Source organism: Procambarus clarkii, chromosome 47 (assembly GCF_040958095.1).
Source record: "Procambarus clarkii isolate CNS0578487 chromosome 47, FALCON_Pclarkii_2.0, whole genome shotgun sequence".
Classification (NCBI taxonomy): Eukaryota; Metazoa; Arthropoda; class Malacostraca; order Decapoda; family Cambaridae; genus Procambarus; species Procambarus clarkii.
This window is the reverse complement of record NC_091196.1, coordinates 19337099-19359268: the sequence shown is the minus strand read 5'-3', so window position 1 is coordinate 19359268 and position 22170 is coordinate 19337099. Positions and strand designations below refer to the sequence as shown.

Genomic DNA, 22170 nt, shown 5'->3' with positions numbered 1-22170 from the left:
CAGGTATCATAGAAAACTGTCAGTTATAACAAGCTGGTAATTGTTGTCATTGAAAGCTGACAGTTAATTATCACAGAACTCAGCTGTCAGTGATCACAGAATACTGAACAAAGCCACAAGGGCCGTGACGAGGATTCGAACCTCATTTGATGCATCACGTTAGTGTGATCTCTGTGTGTGCACAGAATACTGTCTTGGAGTTTGGATATCGCTGCCGGATGTATTGCTCATTGAAATTGAAAATGTATCGTATTTGGAATAGTGAACACATATTCAAATTGGTACGTGTTGCATGATACGTGTGTATGCATGTTTAAATCTACGTACATATACACATCTCCACTTACGTATACATATTTGCCCATACGCATACTGTTGTTGTTTTAAACTCTGCTACTTGGAACCAAAAATTGCAAGTAGCACGGGCTATAGTGAGCCCGTAAGGACGCATACATATGTGCACGTATATATAGATTGATGAAGATTAAGCTGCCACAAGAGGTGGCACGGGCATGAATAGCCCGTAACGTGTAATATCTTGAATTGACTTTATATGTACACAGCGCGCGGTGGCCGTAGTCCTAAGGGCGCGGGTTCGATTTCCGGCTGAGTCAGAAACAAGTAGCCAATTTCTTTCACCTGATGACTCTGTTCACCTAGCAGTAACTACGTTCCTGGTAGTTAGTGGCTACGGGCTACTCCCTGGGCATATATGTACGTGTATATATATATATATATATATATATATATATATATATATATATATATATATATATATATATATATATATATATATATATATATATATATATATGTGTGTGTGTGTGTGAAATATAAGTAGTATATATTAGAGAGGAAAATAGGTTAGTACATTAGAAACCGACGGTTAGAAAAGTGGGATCCAAGAGCTAATTGCTTTATCATACAGGCACAAATAGTAAATACACACGTACACGGACTCCCCAACCAACCAAAACTAATCTAACATAAATGAACTAAACTAACTAAAAAAAAAAATGTATGCTGCTTTAGAGACGGCCGTGAGAGAGAGAGATAATGTTGTAGATATTACAGACAACATTAAGTTGGCAGTTAGAACAATTGACAACTTACAGTTAGAAAGGCGGGGTCCAAAAAGCTAACAGCTGGAGCCTGCATCCACAATGAACAAATAGTAAAAAGTGCAGGCGATGAGTCACAATAACGTGGCTGAAGTATGTTGACCAGACCACACACTAGAAGGTGAAGGGACGACGACGTTTCGGTCCGTCCTGGACCATTGTCAAGTCGAAATGTCGTCGTCCCTTCAACTTCTAGTGTGTGGTCTAGTAAAAAGTGCACTTGAGCGCGCGCGGACGTCACTACCCCAATCATTGGCACCACCGCGACGACAATAATCACCTTCCTGCCCCACTTAAGAAAGTGGGCAGAGAAGATCTCGATGTATGATCACTTAACTAAGGCAACACAGTTGACTTTAAAGCTGACCTTGGATCAATAAGCTGCCTCTTGTTATGACAGCCAACCACGCATCTCTACTGCCTCTCTAACCTTTCCTTCCTCACCCACGGGATGGGTACGGGATGGGCGTATTTATAAACTATCTCTACTGGAGTGTATAGTGTAGCCTAGCAGTAGCGTCCTTGTGTGTAGCCTTGTGCTGTTTGACGAGGGTGTTATACTACCCTGGTGGTGTGGTATAGGTCGTGTCGCAGGTGTTGATCTTAGTCCCGTCTCACTAGTGGTGTAGCCAGCAGCACTTGGTGAGTGTAGTCAAGAGACTCACACTCATGTGAAACTCGAGCACAACATCCTCTGTGTCGTGTTTACGTATCATCGTATCATCCGAGCCTGGTCTCACGTGTGTGTTCACCTAGTTGTGCTTGCGGGGGTTGACCTCTGCTTTTTCGGCCCGCCTCTCAACTGGCAATCAATCAACTGTTACTGACTACTAACTAATTCCCCCCCTCCCCCCCCCCACATACACAGGAAGCAGCCCATAACAGCTTTCTAACTCCCAGGTACATATTACTACGTAACATGGGCATCAGGGTGAAAGAAAACTCTGCCCATTTTGTTTCTGCCATCACCGGGGATCGACCCCGGACCCTAGGATTATGAGTACAGAGCACTGTCCACTCAGCTATCAGGCCCCCATACACACACACACTCGTGTGTGGGGTGGGGGGGGGGAGATATAACGCTAGGATGCCATGCCAACTTTGCGTTAACACATTATCTTATAAATAATGTCTCTTGCATGTGAGAATGTTAATCATGTTCAAGGTTATTGTTTTGTTTATGCGGCGTTTTGTTACCGAGGTGGCGTTGTTTATGTTCTATAATGCCTACTGAACGCTCAGATGTTGCCGGCGTCCTGCTAGAGTATCCGGTCAATGGTTGATACCGTAGGAGTGAGCGGCGACCCCCGCCTACCTCACCAGCCACTTACTCCACTCTTCCCCCTGGCGCCTATCACCCCAAACATGAGCAACATTAACCCGTAGAGCACATCAGTGAGGGGCCATGGCACGGGGGTCTGCAGGTGGGGTATGGAGGCGAGATGTGGCAGTACCCGGCGGTGGTGTGACGACACTTCCCGACAATTGTATGCGAGTCAGCATCCTGGGGTATAGTCTCGGTGGCCAGTAGTCAGCAGATACTCCTGTACTGTGCAACGCGGTACTGTTCCTCCCCCCGCACTGTTACTGTTCTCCCCCCGCACTCTTACTGTTCCCCTCAACACTGTGCACTTCCCGAGGAGTTACGAGTGCTTGCTTAACATGCCGGAAACAGTCGAGGTGCTGAGGCCCTCTGTCGCAGCGTGCGTTTAAACTTTTGTGATTCTCAGTGTGGTTACAACTGAAGCTAAAATTATTTTAGGTGTTGGCCTAGAAAAAAAGTGTTGCTCTTATGGTTGTTGTTGTTAAAGATTTAGCTACTCAGGACGAAGTGTCCATGTAGCACGGGCTATGGTGAGCCCGTAATGCTCTTATGGATTTTGTTTGACTTTTATACTTGAATCTAATAACTGTTGAGCAAGAAGTGCAGTGAGGCGAGTGTAGTGAGGCGCCAGCTTGGACGGGCAGGCGGCCGGCCAGGGAGTCCTAATGATAATCACTACTTACTCTAATTTTAGTCTGACAAAAGGAACCCGACGGTTGGTAACTCGGTGCGTTGGATAGATATTGTCGTGCAGATAGTTGGAGTTGTTACAAGTAGATGGTGTGGGAGTGGAGGGAGTGTATGAGACTTAGGTTAGTTCATTTATTATGCACCCCATACCCATCTTGTGGGCGGTAGTGGAAAGGGTTACAGAGGCACATAATGGGCTCAGGGACTGAACCTCACAATTCATTTAGCTAAGCAAGTTACAATCCTGATGAGCTAGTATGGGAGTGTATGAGAGCAGCCTCCACCACTCTCTAGCCAGCAAGTGCCACTCAGTATTCTGATCATCACACCGCCTGACCTTGGGGGCCCCCTTAATGTCACCATTCAATACAGTTCTGATCGGCACCTCTGTTAAGAAGGGCCATATGTGCCTTCAAGGCTTTGCTCCCGGCCGTTCGTCCCCCTTTTACACATGCACATAACACATTTTCTTCAAGGTTTTACATATATATTAAGACTTGAGTGTGTTCTCTCTTCCTTCCTTGCGACTTGAGGAACTTGTTTCCAGCGAAGCCTCGTCCTTTGCTGTTTGGACAGTTAAAGGGACTTAGCTGGGTTAAATAACCGATGCCGAGGAAACACGAGATAATTAGTTTAATTTATTATTGAGGCCATACCTGTCCTGTGGGTGGTGGCGGAAACGTTTTAGTCACACAATGAGTTCAGGAACGGGATCGCAATGTTCAATACGCTAAACAATTTACATTTTTGGCGAATTAGTTGACCCCACATTTGTGATCAAGTTTCATCGGCAGTAATGTAATTACGTTATAATGCTGTTACGCTGTAACTGCATGCTCGGGTATAATGTTGAATAATATATTATATATATATATATAGGGGGATACCACCTCTGGTGCAATTATAGGGACCCACAGCCTCAAAGAAGGGAACACAGAGCATTCAGAGAAAATCTTGCCATTTAACTCTGAATATGTATGTGTTCGCTTCTCCTACCAGCCCCCTTTTTTATGGTGTACACTTTATTATGCAAGGTTATACAGTTACATATCTGATTTTATACAAATATATATATATATATATATATATATATATATATATATATATATATATATATATATATGCGAACAAGCCTGAATGGTCCCCAGGACATATGCAACTGAAAACTCACACCCCAGAAGTGACTCGAACCCATACTCCCAGAAGCAACGCAACTGGTATGTACAAGACGCCTTAATCCACTTGACCATCACGACCGGACATAATGAGGTGATAGCCGAGGCTATTTGAACCACCCCACCGCCGGCACTCGGATAGTTATCTTGGGCATAGCATTTTACCAAATCACCTCATTCTTTGGGGCACACGTGAGGAACACAAATGCGAACAAGCCTGAATGGTCCCCAGGACATATGCAACTGAAAACTCACACCCCAGAAGTGACTCGAACCCATACTCCCAGAAGCAACGCAACTGGTATGTACAAGACGCCTTAATCCACTTGACCATCACGACCGGACATAATGAGGTGATAGCCGAGGCTATTTGAACCACCCCACCGCCGGCACTCGGATAGTTATCTTGGTTATCTTCGCATTTGATAGTTATCTTCGCATTTGTGTTCCTCACGTGTGCCCCAAAGAATGAGGTGATTTGGTAAAATGCTATGCCCAAGATAACTATCCGAGTGCCGGCGGTGGGGTGGTTCAAATAGCCTCGGCTATCACCTCATTATGTCCGGTCGTGATGGTCAAGTGGATTAAGGCGTCTTGTACATACCAGTTGCGTTGCTTCTGGGAGTATGGGTTCGAGTCACTTCTGGGGTGTGAGTTTTCAGTTGCATATGTCCTGGGGACCATTCAGGCTTGTTCGCATTTGTGTTCCTCACGTGTGCCCCAAAGAATGAGGTGATTTGGTAAAATGCTATGCCCAAGATAACTATCCGAGTGCCGGCGGTGGGGTGGTTCAAATAGCCTCGGCTATCACCTCATTATGTCCGGTCGTGATGGTCAAGTGGATTAAGGCGTCTTGTACATACCAGTTGCGTTGCTTCTGGGAGTATGGGTTCGAGTCACTTCTGGGGTGTGAGTTTTCAGTTGCATATGTCCTGGGGACCATTCAGGCTTGTTCGCATTTGTGTTCCTCACGTGTGCCCCAAAGAATGAGGTGATTTGGTAAAATGCTATGCCCAAGATAACTATCCGAGTGCCGGCGGTGGGGTGGTTCAAATAGCCTCGGCTATCACCTCATTATGTCCGGTCGTGATGGTCAAGTGGATTAAGGCGTCTTGTACATACCAGTTGCGTTGCTTCTGGGAGTATGGGTTCGAGTCACTTCTGGGGTGTGAGTTTTCAGTTATATATATATATATATATATATTCGTCTATCCATCTACCTTTATCTACCTATCATCTGTATATCCATCCATCCACTTGCTCATCTTTTTATCCATGCTACATGGATAAGTGGATAGATTGATGGATGTATACATGGATGGATAAATAAATAGATGAGTAGATGGACTGTCGAATAGATAGATGGATAGTCGAATTGATAGATGGATATACGAATAGATGGAGGGATAGATGAAGGGCTAGATGCACAGATGGATAGATATATGGATATATGAATGGATGTATAGATGGGGCTATAGATGTGTGTGTGTGTGAGAGAGAGAGAGAGAGTGTGTGTGTGTGCATGAAAATGTTTGCGCAAGGTTGTAGGCCAGACACTTAGGGCTGGTGTCACCAAACTTTGCAGAGTGACTGGTGGATGCAACAGGACGGTCATAGGAGGGTCTGGGTTGGCCTCCATAGACCTAATGATGTCGGTGAGGGGAAGACGTGCTAAAATGCATGTTCTGGTGGTAGATTTGTATTCTGGGGGCTCTCAACTCTTGCGTGGCGCAACTGATTGGGGTCGACCCAGTGTGTGTGTGTGTGTGTGTACTCTCATAGTTGTACTCATCTAGTTCTGCTTGCGGGGGTTGATCTCTGGCTTTTTGGTCCCGCCTCTCAACTGTCAGTCAACTGGTGTACAGATTCCTGAGCCTACTGGGCGCTATGATATCTATATTTGAAACTGTATATGGAGTCTGCCTCCACCACATCACTGAATAATGTGTGTGTGTGTGTGTGTGTGTGTGTGTGTGTGTGTGTGTGTGTGTGTGTGTGTGTGTGTGTGTGTGTGTGTTTACAACATGGTCACATTTCTCAGGTGTCAAACAGTGGGCCCATTGCTCGAAGAAAAAACAAACCTTCTCTCTTGTGTTGTGGGAGAGGTGGGTTGGGAGTAACGCGGGAGGACTTGGGTGTGTGTAGTAATTACTATGTAGTGGGTGTGAGAGGGCAGGGCGGGGTGGGCGAAGCTACAGTCTGGTATTGTGTGGTGTGGAGGCAGCAACAGGCAAGGAGGCTCCTCTGACTGCCTCATCCCAGCGTTGTTGTTATAGATTCAGCTACTCGGAACAAGTTCCAAGTAGCACGGGCTATGGTGAGCCCGTAGTGGACTTACCTGGCACAGGAGCGGTGCTGTGTCTTGTCTTATCCCAGCGTTGGAAAGCCTATTATTGCCTTTTCAAGATCAAAAACGTACCAACCGAAACTAAGCTGACCACCTAATATATCGAGGGCCGATGATCTGAAAACGTTAATATCACGGTGCTTTAATCGTAATTGAAACCACGCCAACTTTGATGGTTTGGTCAGTTCAGTTGAGACGTTGTATTAGGTGGGAGTATGAGAATTATTCGGCTGACCGCTCAGCTAACGTGTCTGATGTTGATATGTAAATGCGTCATATAAATTCGAGAACTGTGGACATTGATATGAAGCTTGTGTACCGTACATACAAATTTGAGGATAGTTGCTGAATTGAAAAAAAAAACAATGATGTGCTGTAATTGTATTCTTCTGCGAGGTAATTTTGTATTTTGCAATATTAATACCGTTGTTGGTTACTTTGGTGCGGATGGGAAGGGAAGGAGTGGTAGAATCTTCCGGAACACCACAGGCGATGTATCTTGAGGTTATCTTAAGATGATTTCGGGGCTTTAGTGTCCCCGCGGCCCGGTCCTCGACCAGGCCTCCACCCCCAGGAAGCAGCCCGTGACAGCTGACTAACACCCAGTTACCATTTAAGATTACATTTAATCACCAACGCTTGGAAACAACTAAATGTGTGTCTAGGCGGTGTAGCTCCATGCGTTACCAAAAACGAACGCCAGGCGTAAGTTGTAGTCAACGCTGCGAGACGTCTCGACGTTCAGGGTAGAAAGATCGGCCCGCGCGGATGTAGCGGCCTCTCGGAAGGTTGTAGAGATAAAGCTTGTGTTTTACGGGGAGACAGGCAGCGAGGGGTACCAAGTCGACTCTTAAGTACCCCCACAGGGTAATACAGTACCCCACAGGGTAATACAGTACCCTACAGGGTAATACAGTACCCCACAGGGTAATACAGTACCCCACAGGGTAATACAGTACCCTACAGGGTAATACAGTACCCCACAGGGTAATACAGTACCCTACAGGGTAATACAGTACCCCCACAGGGTAATACAGTACCCTACAGGGTAATACAGTACCCCCGCAGGGTAATACAGTACCCCACAGGGTAATACAGTACCCCCGCAGGGTAATACAGTACCCCCACAGGGTAATACAGTACCCCCACAGGGTAATACAGTACCCCCACAGGGTAATACAGTACCCCACAGGGTAATACAGTACCTCCACAGGGTAATACAGTACCCCCACAGGGTAATACAGTACCCCCACAGGGTAATACAGTACCCCCACAGGGTAATACAGTACCCCACAGGGTAATACAGTACCTCCACAGGGTAATACAGTACCCCCACAGGGTAATACAGTACCTCCACAGGGTAATACAGTACCCCCACAGGGTAATACAGTACCTCCACAGGGTAATACAGTACCCCCACAGGGTAATACAGTACCCCCACAGGGTAATACAGTACCCCCACAGGGTAATACAGTACCCCACAGCCGGAAGGGGGCACCCAGCTGGTGCTATTACATCTCATTTAAGCTATTACCGTTCATTCTCTAGATGGCTTAATTACCAGCGTCCTGGCACCATTGTGATGATAACAGGCAGCTACGTGACCTAATTGTTACTCTCGGCAAAATGGGTCATTGTGATGAGGGTTTAATGACGTTTAATATTGTGACATTAGCTAGTCACAACAGTCTGGTGTGACAAGAACACATCAAATATCATAGCAGCTCGGAAGCCGTCCACAGTTCCAAGAGATCCATCTACAAACCCCTGTTCAAAATATAACAAAAATTATATATATTTTTTTTATTAGATTCTGCCTTTGATCAGTATATATAAGATGATTTAAAGTCTAAAGGGAGCCGGTCGGCCGAGCGGACAGCACACTGGACTTGTGATCCTGTGGTCCCGGGTTCGATCCCGGGCGGCGGCGAGAAACAATGGGCAGAGTTTCTTTCACCCTATGCCCCTGTTACCTAGCAGTACAATAGGTACCTGGGTGTTAGTCAGCTGTCACGGGCTGCTTCCTAGGGGTGGAGGCCTAGTCGAGGACCGGGCCGCGGGGACACTAAAGCCCCGAAATCATCTCAAGATAACCTCAAGATAACCACTGTGTTATGTTACGTAGTCTGTGTCGTCACAATACGCCATGTTACGTAGTCTGTGTCGTCACAATACACCATGTTACGTATTCTGTGTCGTCACAATACACCATGTTACGTAGTCTGTGTCGTCACAATACACCATGTTACGTATTCTGTGTCGTCACAATACGCCATGTTACGTAGTCTGTGTCGTCACAATACACCATGTTACGTATTCTGTGTCGTCACAATACGCCATGTTACGTAGTCTGTGTCGTCACAATACGCCATGTTACGTAGTCTGTCGTCACCACTGTGTCATGTTACGTAGTCTGTGTCGTCACAATACGCCATGTTACGTAGTCTGTGTCGTCACAATACGCCATGTTACGTAGTCTGTGTCGTCACAATACACCATGTTACGTAGTCTGTGTCGTCACAATACGCCATGTTACGTAGTCTGTGTCGTCACAATACACCATGTTACGTAGTCTGTGTCGTCACAATACGCCATGTTACGTAGTCTGTGTCGTCACAATACACCATGTTACGTAGTCTGTGTCGTCACAATACGCCATGTTACGTAGTCTGTGTCGTCACAATACACCATGTTACGTATTCTGTGTCGTCACAATACACCATGTTACGTAGTCTGTGTCGTCACAATACACCATGTTACGTATTCTGTGTCGTCACAATACACCATGTTACGTAGTCTGTGTCGTCACAATACGCCATGTTACGTAGTCTGTGTCGTCACAATACACCATGTTACGTATTCTGTGTCGTCACAATACACCATGTTACGTAGTCTGTGTCGTCACAATACGCCATGTTGCGTAGTCTGTGTCGTCACAATACGCCATGTTACGTAGTCTGTGTCGTCACAATACGCCATGTTACGTAGTCTGTGTCGTCACAATACACCATGTTACGTAGTCTGTGTCGTCACAATACACCATGTTACGTATTCTGTGTCGTCACAATACGCCATGTTACGTAGTCTGTCGTCACCACTGTGTCATGTTACGTAGTCTGTGTCGTCACAATACGCCATGTTGCGTAGTCTGTGTCGTCACAATACGCCATGTTGCGTAGTCTGTGTCGTCACAATACGCCATGTTACGTAGTCTGTGTCGTCACAATACGCCATGTTGCGTAGTCTGTGTCGTCACAATACGCCATGTTACGTAGTCTGTGTCGTCACAATACGCCATGTTGCGTAGTCTGTGTCGTCACAATACGCCATGTTACGTAGTCTGTGTCGTCACAATACGCCATGTTGCGTAGTCTGTGTCGTCACAATACGCCATGTTACGTAGTCTGTCGTCACCACTGTGTCATGTTACGTAGTCTGTGTCGTCACAATACGCCATGTTGCGTAGTCTGTGTCGTCACAATACGCCATGTTACGTAGTCTGTGTCGTCACAATACGCCATGTTGCGTAGTCTGTGTCGTCACAATACGCCATGTTGCGTAGTCTGTGTCGTCACAATACGCCATGTTACGTAGTCTGTGTCGTCACAATACGCCATGTTGCGTAGTCTGTGTCGTCACAATACGCCATGTTGCGTAGTCTGTGTCGTCACAATACGCCATGTTACGTAGTCTGTGTCGTCACAATACGCCATGTTGCGTAGTCTGTGTCGTCACAATACGCCATGTTACGTAGTCTGTGTCGTCACAATACGCCATGTTGCGTAGTCTGTGTCGTCACAATACGCCATGTTACGTAGTCTGTGTCGTCACAATACGCCATGTTGCGTAGTCTGTGTCGTCACAATACGCCATGTTACGTAGTCTGTGTCGTCACAATACGCCATGTTACGTAGTCTGTGTCGTCACAATACGCCATGTTGCGTAGTCTGTGTCGTCACAATACGCCATGTTGCGTAGTCTGTGTCGTCACAATACGCCATGTTGCGTAGTCTGTGTCGTCACCACTGTGTCATGTTACGTAGTCAAGAGTCCGTCGCCACCACGACCAACGAAGAGGTAGTGGTGGTGGTGTGGTGCTTGCCTAACAGTGCTAACCCAACAGTGACTACGGATAAGTGAGGCCTAGCACGGTATGCCAGCCTGTCATCACTGTTGTAGCCTTCTTGGTGGTGGTGGTGGGCAGTGCTATCACCTGGACACAGGAAGCTGCGATTACATGCATCCTGTTCCAGCGCGGCAACAGATGCGCTCTGGAAGAAGGGGCCCCTTCAAGAGGGCGCCTGAAGAGGAAGCGAGAGATGATGAGACCCTTGTGGCCGCAATCTCCCGCCTTCCGGGGGAAAGGCCTCCGCCAACCTTTCTGCTCTCCGGCTGCTCTCCACAAACTGTTGTACCTGACACAGTTTACTATACCAGACTGCTTTCATTAGACGGTGTTGTGGGTCCGGCTCTTGAATCTATTACACATTAAACTGTGTAATAAACCTGTTAACAAAATTGTAACTTGTGTAAGCTATTTTAATGTTGGGGTTTAGTCCCTGGGGTCCATTGTGTGCCTCTGTGAACTTTTCCACTGCAACTCACTGGATGGGTATGGTGTCTACACCCACCCACAGGATGGGTATTGTGTCTACCACCACCACCCACAGGATGGGTATTGTGTCTACCCACCCACCCACAGGATGGGTATGGTGTCTACCACCACCACCCACAGGATGGGTATTGTGTCTACCACCACCACCCACAGGATGGGTATAGTGTCTATCACCATCCACAGGATGGGTATAGTGTCAACCACCACCCACAGGATGGGTATAGTGTCTACCACCATCCACAGGATGGGTATAGTGTCAACCACCACCCACAGGATGGGTATTGTGTCTACCACCATCCACAGGATGGGTATAGTGTCAACCACCACCCACAGGATGGGTATTGTGTCTACCACCATCCACAGGATAGGTATTGTGTCTACAACCCACAGGATGGGTATAGTGTCAACCACCACCCACAGGATGGGTATTGTGTCTACCACCATCCACAGGATGGGTATAGTGTCAACCACCACCCACAGGATGGGTATTGTGTCTACCACCATCCACAGGATAGGTATTGTGTCTACAACCCACAGGATGGGTATAGTGTCAACCACCATCCACAGGATGGGTATTGTGTCAACCACCACCCACAGGATGGGTATACATAAAAAAATGACTAGGCTATAAAGTTTATACACCAATTATAAACTCCAAATTATCAGATGTGGGGATCAGTAGTGACCTTATGAAGGTTGTGGTGGACCAGAAGACAACTGTAGCACTACTATGAAGTAACTTGGAAATATATAATGTGATACACCACATAATAGGTGGGGGATAGAGGGAGGGTGATGAATGAGGGGCGAGGGATATCTCAAAATCCTTGGATCACAGGCGAGAGAGAGATGGATAATTATTTACAATTGCAACATTATAAGTGAGACTAGTTCCAAATCTGCACACTGAAATAACTCATTGTAACATCAGAAGACATGGCAGGAAGTGCAAAAAAATGCAGAGGTGCAATAGGTACGCTAAGAGACAACTGTAGCAACCTTAGACGGTGTTAAATGGGAACTTGATGAACACCTCCGGTGGATACTAGATCAGCCGAGTTATCAGTCGTTCGTCAGGCTGCAAGTAGCTGCGTCCAACAGCCTGGTTGACCAGACCACCAACCAGGAAGCCAGATCAGAGACCGGGCCGCGGGGGACACTGATCCCCAGAACCACCTCGTGGCAAGGGAGAGAGAGAGAGAGAGAGAGAGAGAGAGAGAGAGAGAGAGAGAGAGAGAGAGAGAGAGAGAGAGAGAGAGAGAGAGAGAGAGAGAGAGAGACAGTGAGGGAGAGAGAATGTGAGATAGCGAGGGGAGGGAGGGAGAGAAAGTGAGGGAGGAAGAGTGTAAGAGAAAGCGAGGGAGGGAGAGTGTAGTGAAGGACAGGTGAGGGAGGGTGACAGGTGGTGACCGAGCTACACACAACAGCAGGATGCACCCCCAACCCCTCTCTACGTACTTCAACCTCCACTTTGTGCTGAACATGTAACCGCAAACTGCCTCATTCCCGTACACTTTGCTCTCCTCACTCTGTAGGCTTTTCTTTTGCCCCTTGTTAATGTTTCTGTACGTGTATATTTGTGTGTGTGTGTACTCCCCTATTGTGGGGGTTGAGCTCTGGCTCTTTGGTCCCGTCTTTGTGTGTGTTTTACTTCAGTTTGACGAACATAGGTTATCCGTTATACAATTTAGTCCCTGGAAAGCATTCTTAGGAATCAGTGTGTACGTACATGAGTACTCACCTAATGGTGCTTGCCGTCAACCGCTGTACAGGTTTCTGGGCCTCTTGGGCTATGAGAGACCTCTCATAGACCTATGAGAGGTCTATGAGAAAAAAATTTCATTTAAAATTCTGTATGGAGACTGCTTCTGGCGCCTCACTTCTTAGTGCAGTCAGTTTGTTTACTATGCTGACCATTTACTATGCTATAATGGAACAAATTCTTTCTAATATCTGTGTCACTCACTTGGGTACTCAGTGTCCACCTGAGTTCTCTTGTTAAGTAGTCTGTCCTTGCCTGCTCTAAGCTCTTAGTTCTGGGACAAGTTTGATGGTATACTTCTCAATTTTTGTACCACTATGTGTTGTGTTTGACTAGATAATGACTCCATGCTGGAGCCAAATGTCCCCGAATGTGTGATATACAAGATACTGTATATTATACAAGTATACTGTATAGATATACAAGGTACTGGATGATTGAGTCCTTACTCAGATTTCTCAAGGAACCTCTTATGTTGGCCTACCTGGCTGTTGTTTAAGATGTTGTTTAAGATTCAGCTACTGAGAATAAAAAGTTCCAAGTAGCACGGGCTATGGTGAGCCCGTAGTGGACTTACCTGGCACAGGAGCGGGGCTGCAACCTGGCTTGCTCCGCTGATGATATCCGTTTAGTGTGGCCTTCAGAGGACAGGTTAGGGGGGTTGTCCCCCCGCCCCAAGTCTTTCTTTCTGTTCAATTCTTGATCTCCCATTTGGTACCCTGTGTCAGGCTTCCCGTGCCCCTACACCTAGTTTCCTTATCTGCACCTTGCTTGAGTTAAACGTGTAGTTAAACTGGTTATCTTGTAGTCTCTTGCTATCTTCCTGTCTTAATCCTCTTTATAATTATGGCATCATCAGCAAACATTGAGAGGATGGAATCTATTCCATCTGGAAGATCATTTACATATGTCGGAAACAATATCAAATATATATATATAGGACAGACATAAATCTGTGCATTTATGTATGTAGGTTAGATTATCATTTTCAAAGCACAACAATCACCTGGGTTTGATTGTTTAATAAATCACTGCACTATATGTTTAACGGATCTTCAACTCTCTCCATGGAGGACAGAAGAAAATGTATGTATGTTGGTTAGCATTGTAAATGTGTGGCCACGTCTGTGGTAGAAAATAATTATAAAAAAGTGACTCGCTGTCTTATGTTGCCTATGTACTCCCTCATCCACTGGAGAACCTTCCCTGTCACTCCTGCCCGTTTTCTGACAATCCCAAATTATGCTGCCTGTCACCCTTGACAGGCAGGGTGTTAAGTGTGTCAATATGCTGTCTTGTCTAATTTCTGTCGTAGAATTATATTCAAATTGTGAGGCAAGATGTGCCGTATCTGAACCCGTGTTCGTAAGACACACTGACCTGTAGTTAAGTGTCTCCTGCCTGTCACCCTTCGTTGTGTGTGTGTGTGTGTGTGTGTGTGTGTGTTTACTAGTTGTGTTTTTGCGGGGGTTGAGCTTTGCTCTTTCGGCCCGCCTCTCAACTGTCAATCAACTGCTTACTAACTACTATTTTTTTCCCCACACCACACACACACCCCCCAGGAAGCAGCCCGTGACAGCTGACTAACTCCCAGGTACCTATTTACTGCTAGGTAACAGGGGCACTTAGGGTGAAAGAAACTTTGCCCATTTGTTTCTGCCTCGTGCGGGAATCGAACCTGCGCCACAGAATTACGAGTCCTGCGCGCTATCCACCAGGCTACGAGGCCCCCTGTGTGTGTGTGTGTGTGTGTGTGTGTGTGTGTGTGTGTGTGTGTGTGTGTGTGTGTGTGTGTGTGTACTCACCTATTTGTGTCTGTAGGATCGAACACTGACTCACCACTGACTAATGAAACAAATGGGCAAAGTTTCTTTCACTCTTAATGCTCCTGTTACCTAGCAGTAAATAGGTACCTGGGAGTTAGTTACACAGCTGTTACGGAGCTGCTTCCTGTGTGTGTGTGTGTGTGTGTGTGTGTGTGTGTGTGTGTGTGTGTGTGTGTGTGTGTGTGAGAGTGTGTGAACACCTGTGGCTCCTAGTATAGCTAGCACCGTGCCTCACACCTCACGCTCATCTCCCTCACACACACAGACGTAGGTTCGAATCCTTGTCACGGCCCTTGTTCAAGGAAGGAGCTGTCAGGGAAAAGTGCCAAGCCATTACGACTATATACCACTGGGAAGGGGTCAGGATAAGGATCTGGGATGGGACGGGGGTGAAGGAATGGTGCCCAACCACTTGTGGACGGTCGGGGATTGAACGCCGACCTGCATGAAGCGAGACCGTTGCTCTACCGTCCAGCCCAAGTGGTTGGTAGTAGTTGGCTCCGAGTTTCTCAAACCCACTAATTGATGCTTCATCAATTGATGCTAATTGATGCATGTGTTGGAATTATCAGTTTCTCCATCTCTCTCTAACACACACAGGGCGTGGGAGGGGGCTGGTGGCTGAGTGGACAGCACGCTGGATACGTAATCCTGTGATCCGGGGTTCGATTCCCGGCGCCGGCGGAAGCAGATGGGCAGAGTTTCTTTCACCCTCATGCCCCTGTTACCTAGCAGTAAATAGGTACCTGGTAAGCTAGTCAGCTGTCACGGGCTGCTTCCTGGGGGGGGGGGGGGTTGTGTGTGGGGAAAAAAAGTAGTTAGAAACGGTTGATTGACAGTTGAGAGGCGGGCCGAAAGAGAGGCGGGCTCAACCCCCGCAAGCACAACTAGGTGAGCACACACACACACATAACAAAGGTAACTGCAGAAGGCCTATTGGCCCATACGAGGCAGCTCCTATCTATAACCACCCAATCCCACTCATATACTTGTCCAACCCGCGCTTGAAACAATCGAGGGACCCCACATCCACCACGTTACGTGGCAATTGGTTCCACAAATCAACAACCCTGTTACTGAACCAGTATTTACCCAAGTCTGTCACACACACACACACACACACCCATCCATCCATCGTCATGTGCAACAGAGCTGTAATGTATACGTCAGGCTTCTTGCAATTACGTCAAAGAGCCTTGTTGACCAGATTACAGAAATGTGGATCAGGTGATTAATCAATTGATTACGTGGCTGTGGATCAGATAATTGATTAAGTGACTGTGGATCAGATAATTTATTACGTGACTGTGGATCAGGTGATTGATCAGCTGATTACGTGACAATGTGGATCAGGTGATTGATCAGCTGATTACGTGACAATGTGGATCAGATGATTGATCAGCTGATGTCATGAACCAAGTGTCAACACTCAAAATTTACATCAACGGCTTTGACCTCAATGACATCAAGGACGACGAGGAGGAAGAGAAGAGGAAGAAGAAGAGGGAGGAGGAGGAGGAGGCGGCGGCGGCTGAGTGGTTCTTCAAGTGCAAGTCGCAGTCCACTTGGTACATCTACGAGGAATTAGAGGTAAGTGACAGGAGCCAGATTCACGAAGCAGTTACGCAAGTACTTACGAACAGATTGGTGGATCTATTGGGGGACCTCTGGGGGTGCTCCCACTCCCCAGGTGACCACGGGGGGTCCACAAGGGAGTGGACCCCCCCCCCCCCTTAGACACTTAGTAAAGACCTGGGACCAGATTCACGAAGCAGCTACGCAAGTACTCACGAACGTGAACATCTTTCCTCAATCTTTGACGGCTTTGTTTACATTTATTAAACAGTTTACAAGCATGAAAACTTGCCAATTAAGTGTTGTTATTGTTATAAACAGCCTCCTGGTGCTTCGGAGTTCATTAACTGTTTAATAATTGTAAACAAAGCCGAAAAAGATTGAGAAATGATGTACAGGTTCATAAGTGCTTGCGTAGCTACTTCGTGAATCTGGCCCCAGGTCTTTACTAAGTGTCTGAGGGTGTCTAAGGGGGGCCCCCTGTGGACCCCCGTGGTCATCTGGGGAGTGGGAGTACCCCCAGAGGTCCCCCAACAGATCCAACGATCTGTTATGTTACACGGTAATTGTTTAATAAATCAGCGAATCCTGTGGCCAAACCAGTATTTACCCAGGTCTCTCCTGAAACTAAACTTACCCTATTTACATCCATTGTTCTATTTTGTGTTGATATATTGAAAACCTTATTTGTAACCCCCCCCCCCTTCTTTCTTAGACCATGTGTGGTGGGTGTGGGGGGCCGTGTGATGGGTGTGGGGGCCGTGTGGTGGGTGTGGGGGGCCGTGTGATGGGTGTGGGGGGTCGTGTGGTGGGTGTGGGGGGTCGTGTGGTGGGTGTGGGGGGCCGTGTGATGGGTGTGGGGGGTCGTGTGGTGGGTGTGGGGGGTCGTGTGGTGGGTGTGGGGGGCCGTGTGGTGGGTGTGGGGGGCCGTGTGGTGGGTGTGGGGGCTGTGTGGTGGGTGTGGGGGCCGTGTGGTGGGTGTGGGGGCCGTGTGGTGGGTGTGGGGGCCGTGTGATGGGTGTGGGGGGCCGTGTGGTGGGTGTGGGGGCCGTGTGGTGGGTGTGGGGGGCCGTGTGGTGGGTGTGGGGGCCGTGTGGTGGGTGTGGGGGGCCGTGTGATGGGTGTGGGGGGCCGTGTGGTGGGTGTGGGGGGCCGTGTGATGGGTGTGGGGGGTCGTGTGGTGGGTGTGGGGGGCCGTGTGGTGGGTGTGGGGGGGCCGTGTGGTGGGTGTGGGGGCCGTGTGGTGGGTGTGGGGGCCGTGTGATGGGTGTGGGGGCCGTGTGGTGGGTGTGGGGGCCGTGTGGTGGGTGTGGGGGGCCGTGTAGTATCCACGGTGGATACTAACCACTGAAGACCTTGATAATATTAGTGCACAGTGTTTTGTGGTGTTGAGCTATGTACCCTTCCACTCTCCGGCGGTAAATTGCAAGTAAAACTTCTTTGTCTTCACTCCAGGGAAGTCAAGAGTACCAACTTATGTTTATAATAGTTATGTATGGGTTTATGCCATTGTTTCCGTTTTCTATGAGTATATATATATATATATTTTAGGGGTGGAGGGGAGTCTTAGGTAATTGTGTGCCATATATGGCGGAGTCTAGTGGAATCCTCCGCGAAATTGACCAGTGGCACTGGTAGACTGCGGGGAATTAGAGGAAAGAAAGCAAGGTATTCACGGTCGGGTTGAGGATCACAATGGCGGATGACTCATGTCTGGAAGGTAAAGTCACCATGGCGAGGCCACACGGCCCGGGGGGCCCCCTGTGTGGCCACCACCACCGTCCACACGACATGGGGGGCCCCTGTGTGGCCACCACCACCGTCCACACTAGTGAAAGGCCGAGTGCAAGTCGCGTGGAGTGTGGCAGGGTTGACTTGAGGCGGAGTGAGCCACGCTAGCAGTGCCCCGGGCGGGTGAGTGCGTAAGTGTGGTAGTAATGTATGTTGTGGGAGTCGCGTCCAGGATTTCCAGCTCAAACGACTGGATCATTGCTGCAGTTCTGCACTCAGGGGCGTGTGTGAGCGTGTTCACCTAGTGCTATTAACCTGGTTGTGCTTGTGGGGGGGTTGAGCTTCGGCTCTTTGATCCCGCCTCTCAACTGGCAATCAGTAGGTGTACAGATTCCTGAACAAATCTCTCTCTCTCTCTCTCTCTCTCTCTCTCTCTCTCTCTCTCTCTCTCTCTCTCTCTCTCTCTCTCTCTCTCTCTCTCTCTCTCTCTCTCACTTAGGTGAGAGAGAGAGATGATAGAGGTTTTACAAGATATCTCTCTCATATATCTAGCGAGGGGGAGAGCAGGGGAGGCCAACAAATATTAATCACAAGATATGGAGAGAGACAATGATGAGTCGTATTAAACTTGAAAGCCGATCATTTTCGTGTATTTTCATCTCAAGTCAATCCAATGTGTGAATGCGTCCACCTTCCGTAGTGTAGCGGAGGCAGGCCGCGGTGAACCTTGGCTGTTCCTGTGTCATACTACGTCATCCATGCCGTCACAATACTTAACACACTGGCAGATATTCATCCAGACCGCTTCTTTAAAACGTCCATACAGTGTAATTATCACAAGAGTCAGCAGTTTTGAACTCAAAACCACAATGTAGGACACAAAACAGGAGAGAGAGAGAGAGAGAGAGAGTGAGAGAGATTGATTGATTGATTAAGATTAAGCCACCCCAAAAGGTGGCACGGGCATGAATACCCCGTAAGTGGTGGCCCTTTCAAGCCATTTCCAGAATCATTAGCTGATACTGGAGATCTGTGGAGGTGCGACTACACCCTACGGAGAGGTAGTGACCTCTGGAGAGAGAGAGTTGTGGAGTTATAGTGTTGTGTCACAAGCACCGTGAGAGTTAATGGGCTGACCCCTCCCCCTCCGCCATTGGTGGGGGTTAGGTTGGAGGAAAGGGGGCGGAGGTTGCATCTACGTCGTTGGGGTGTTGTATACTTGTGTGGGAGTCAAGTTTTGGCGTTGGTGGTGGTGTGTGTCAGTGGCTTGTGTCGAGAGTAAGGCAATGTGTGCGTGCGTGCGCATGTGTAGTTACAGAATGAGAGTTACGCTACGACAGTGTATAATATAGGTCACAATCGACTTGAGAATGGTCCAGGACGGACCGAAACGTCAGTCGTCCCTTCACCTTCTAGTGTGTGGTCTGGTCAACATGCTTCGACAGTGTATAATATACATTTCGGTCCGTCCTGGACCATTCTCAAATCGATTGTGATGAGGAATGTTGTTGTTAGAGATTCAGCTACTGGAAACTAGTTCCAAGTAGCACGGGCTATGGTGAGCCTGTAATTTACCTGGCACAGGAGCGGGGCAAGTAGCACGGGCTATGGTGAGCCCGTAGAGGATTTACCTGGCACAGGAGCGGTGCTGTGTGTGATGAGGAAGAGAGAGAAGATTAAGCCACCCAAAAGGTGGCTTGGGCATGAATAGCCCATAGGTGGTGGCCCCTTTTGAGCCATTTCCAATATCAATAGATGATACTGGAGATCTGTGGAGGTGCGACTGCACCCTGCGTGACGGGAGATGTCACGCAGGTGATGATGAGGAAGTAGATGCAGGCAATAAATAGGCTAGAGAGAGGTGAGGAGCAAAGTGTAGTAGAGGAGATAGTAGTAGGAACAAGAACTGCAGAGGGCCTATTGGCCCATACGAGGCAGCTCCTATTACTTTAGCCACGTTATTGTGACTCATCGCCTGCAACTGAAGACTTTCACCTTCCGTTTTGCTGTCTATAGATCCGGACAGGAAAGTGTCTTTTGTGCCAGGAAAGGTAAAGGGTCTCCCCCCAGCCCCTCAACCCCGTGTTACCAGCTGGTCCTGACGAGGGTAGAAATAGCCTTAGCTACTTTATCCTTTTGATATATTCTTCATTTCCTCAGTAAACTGACTTGAACAAGCTATTCCTTGTATTATTTTTCCCCTCACTACTCTTACAAATGTTTGTATGTGTATAAGACTATAAGTAGAGACCTTATGGAAGTAATATCTACAACAATGGTTATTATTATTATTATTATTATTATAGTATTATAATTGTTGGGCTACTGCGTCATGGGGCCTCAACGTGTCACATCCTCCATGACGTCACGTGATGACGTATCGGTGACGCGTATCCTCACACGTCATACATGGTGGCGCGTCTAGGGGGAGAAAAGCGCGGGAACAGCAGCTAGTGTCCTATATTACAGAATATTCTTAATTATATTCTTAGTTCGCGTAATGGTAATGCAGTATAAATGTTGCTCTTCGGCGGTAAGACTATTGTGCCAACTAGATCACGACAGGACAGAGGTCGGTACTATCACTGTTCAAAACCTCGTAGCGGGAAAGGCAATATGGCGCCCGCCTTCCTGGAACCCTGAGTCCACCCGCCTGCCCGGCCGCCTGCCAGCCTGCCTGCCACCCGTCTCTTATCTGTTGGGGAAGTACGCCCAACCGCCCCTTTTTGTCCCGCCCATTTTTGTCCCGCCTTCTTTATACCGCCCCCTTCAGTACCGGTCTTGTGGAGGTGGAAGGTCGGGACTGTGAAGGGTAAGGAGAGCGGTTGCGCCGCAATATTGACGCTATGCACCAGCCTCAGAATTCCGATGTTTTACTCAAATTAAAAGCACATCATTTTTTCACACTCCCTCGGACTAATGCCCATTGGTCTCGCTTTTGTTTAGTGTGTAGGCTTCTGGGCCAGATTCACGAAAGTACTTACGCAAGTACTTACGAACGTATACATCTTTCCTCAATATTTGACGACTTTGGTTACATTTATTAAACAGTTTACAAGCATGAAAAGCTTGCCAATCAACTGTTGTTATTGTTATAAACAGCCTCCTAGTGCTTCGGAGCTCATTAACTGTTTAATAATTGTAAACAAAGCCGCCAAAGATTGAGAAAAGATGTACAGGTTCGTAAGTGTTTACGTAACTTCTTCGTGAATCTAGCTTCAGGTTGGCCAATACCACGCGCATTCTGACCCCTGGTCAGTATATGAGACGGGGCAACAGCCCACTCTTTCTCACTTTGCCACTCTTTAAACAATGTAACTGTTTTGCCTAACCCAAAAACATAGGAATTCAAGCAAGCCACCTAACCTCTCGAAGCCGATACTTGGCGGGGGGGGGGGGGGGGGAAACGTCAGAATTACGGTGCTTTTGTATCTTGATTATCATGTAGCCTTTTTAACGGATTGGTCCGTTAAGTCCGCCTTCCTGGCGGATAATGTGGACGAATCTTGTTACTATAAATGTTGTTACATAATCATTCAATTGTAAATTTAATATTAGCAATTGTAAATTTAACATAAACATCAATTATAAATTTAATATAAACATCAATTGTAAATATAATATCAACATCGAATTGTAAATTTAATATCAACATCAATTGTAAATTTAATATCAACATCAATTGTAAATATAATATCAACATCAATGGTAAATTTTTATATAAACATCAATTGTGAATATAATATCAACATCAATTGTAAATTTAATATAAACATCAATTGTAAATTTAATATAAACATCAATTGTAAATTTAATATAAACATCAATTGTAAATTTAATAATATCAGTTGTAAATTTAATATAAACATTTAGCCCACACCCACTATTAAACTGTGGCCAACTCCACATGGACATATTAAAACAATTAAAAACCCTTCACAGTGGACATAACCCATTAGCTAAAACAACTAATTGTGACACTGCTGTATCTAAGAAATCTTAAC

The 22170-nt window shown here is 47.1% G+C and overlaps 1 protein-coding gene across 11 annotated transcripts in view; it reads left to right on the top strand.

Annotated features, from left to right (window-relative positions):
- Positions 1 to 22170, top strand: part of Rgl (Ral guanine nucleotide dissociation stimulator-like) — a 144394-nt gene that overhangs the window by 6160 nt on the left and 116064 nt on the right. For 2 of the 11 annotated variants that reach the window (XM_045749769.2, XM_045749768.2), the window contains exon 1: positions 16036 to 16450. The exons of 2 other annotated variants lie outside the window; for them this stretch is intronic. In XM_045749769.2, coding sequence (XP_045605725.1) covers positions 16271 to 16450 — 180 coding nt within the window. In that variant the 5' untranslated portion in view covers positions 16036 to 16270. Of the gene's footprint in view, positions 1 to 2619; positions 2825 to 16035; positions 16451 to 22170 lie in introns of those variants that run through there. 7 more of the 11 variants (XM_069302046.1, XM_069302043.1, XM_069302047.1 and 4 more) reach the window with 7 other exon arrangements.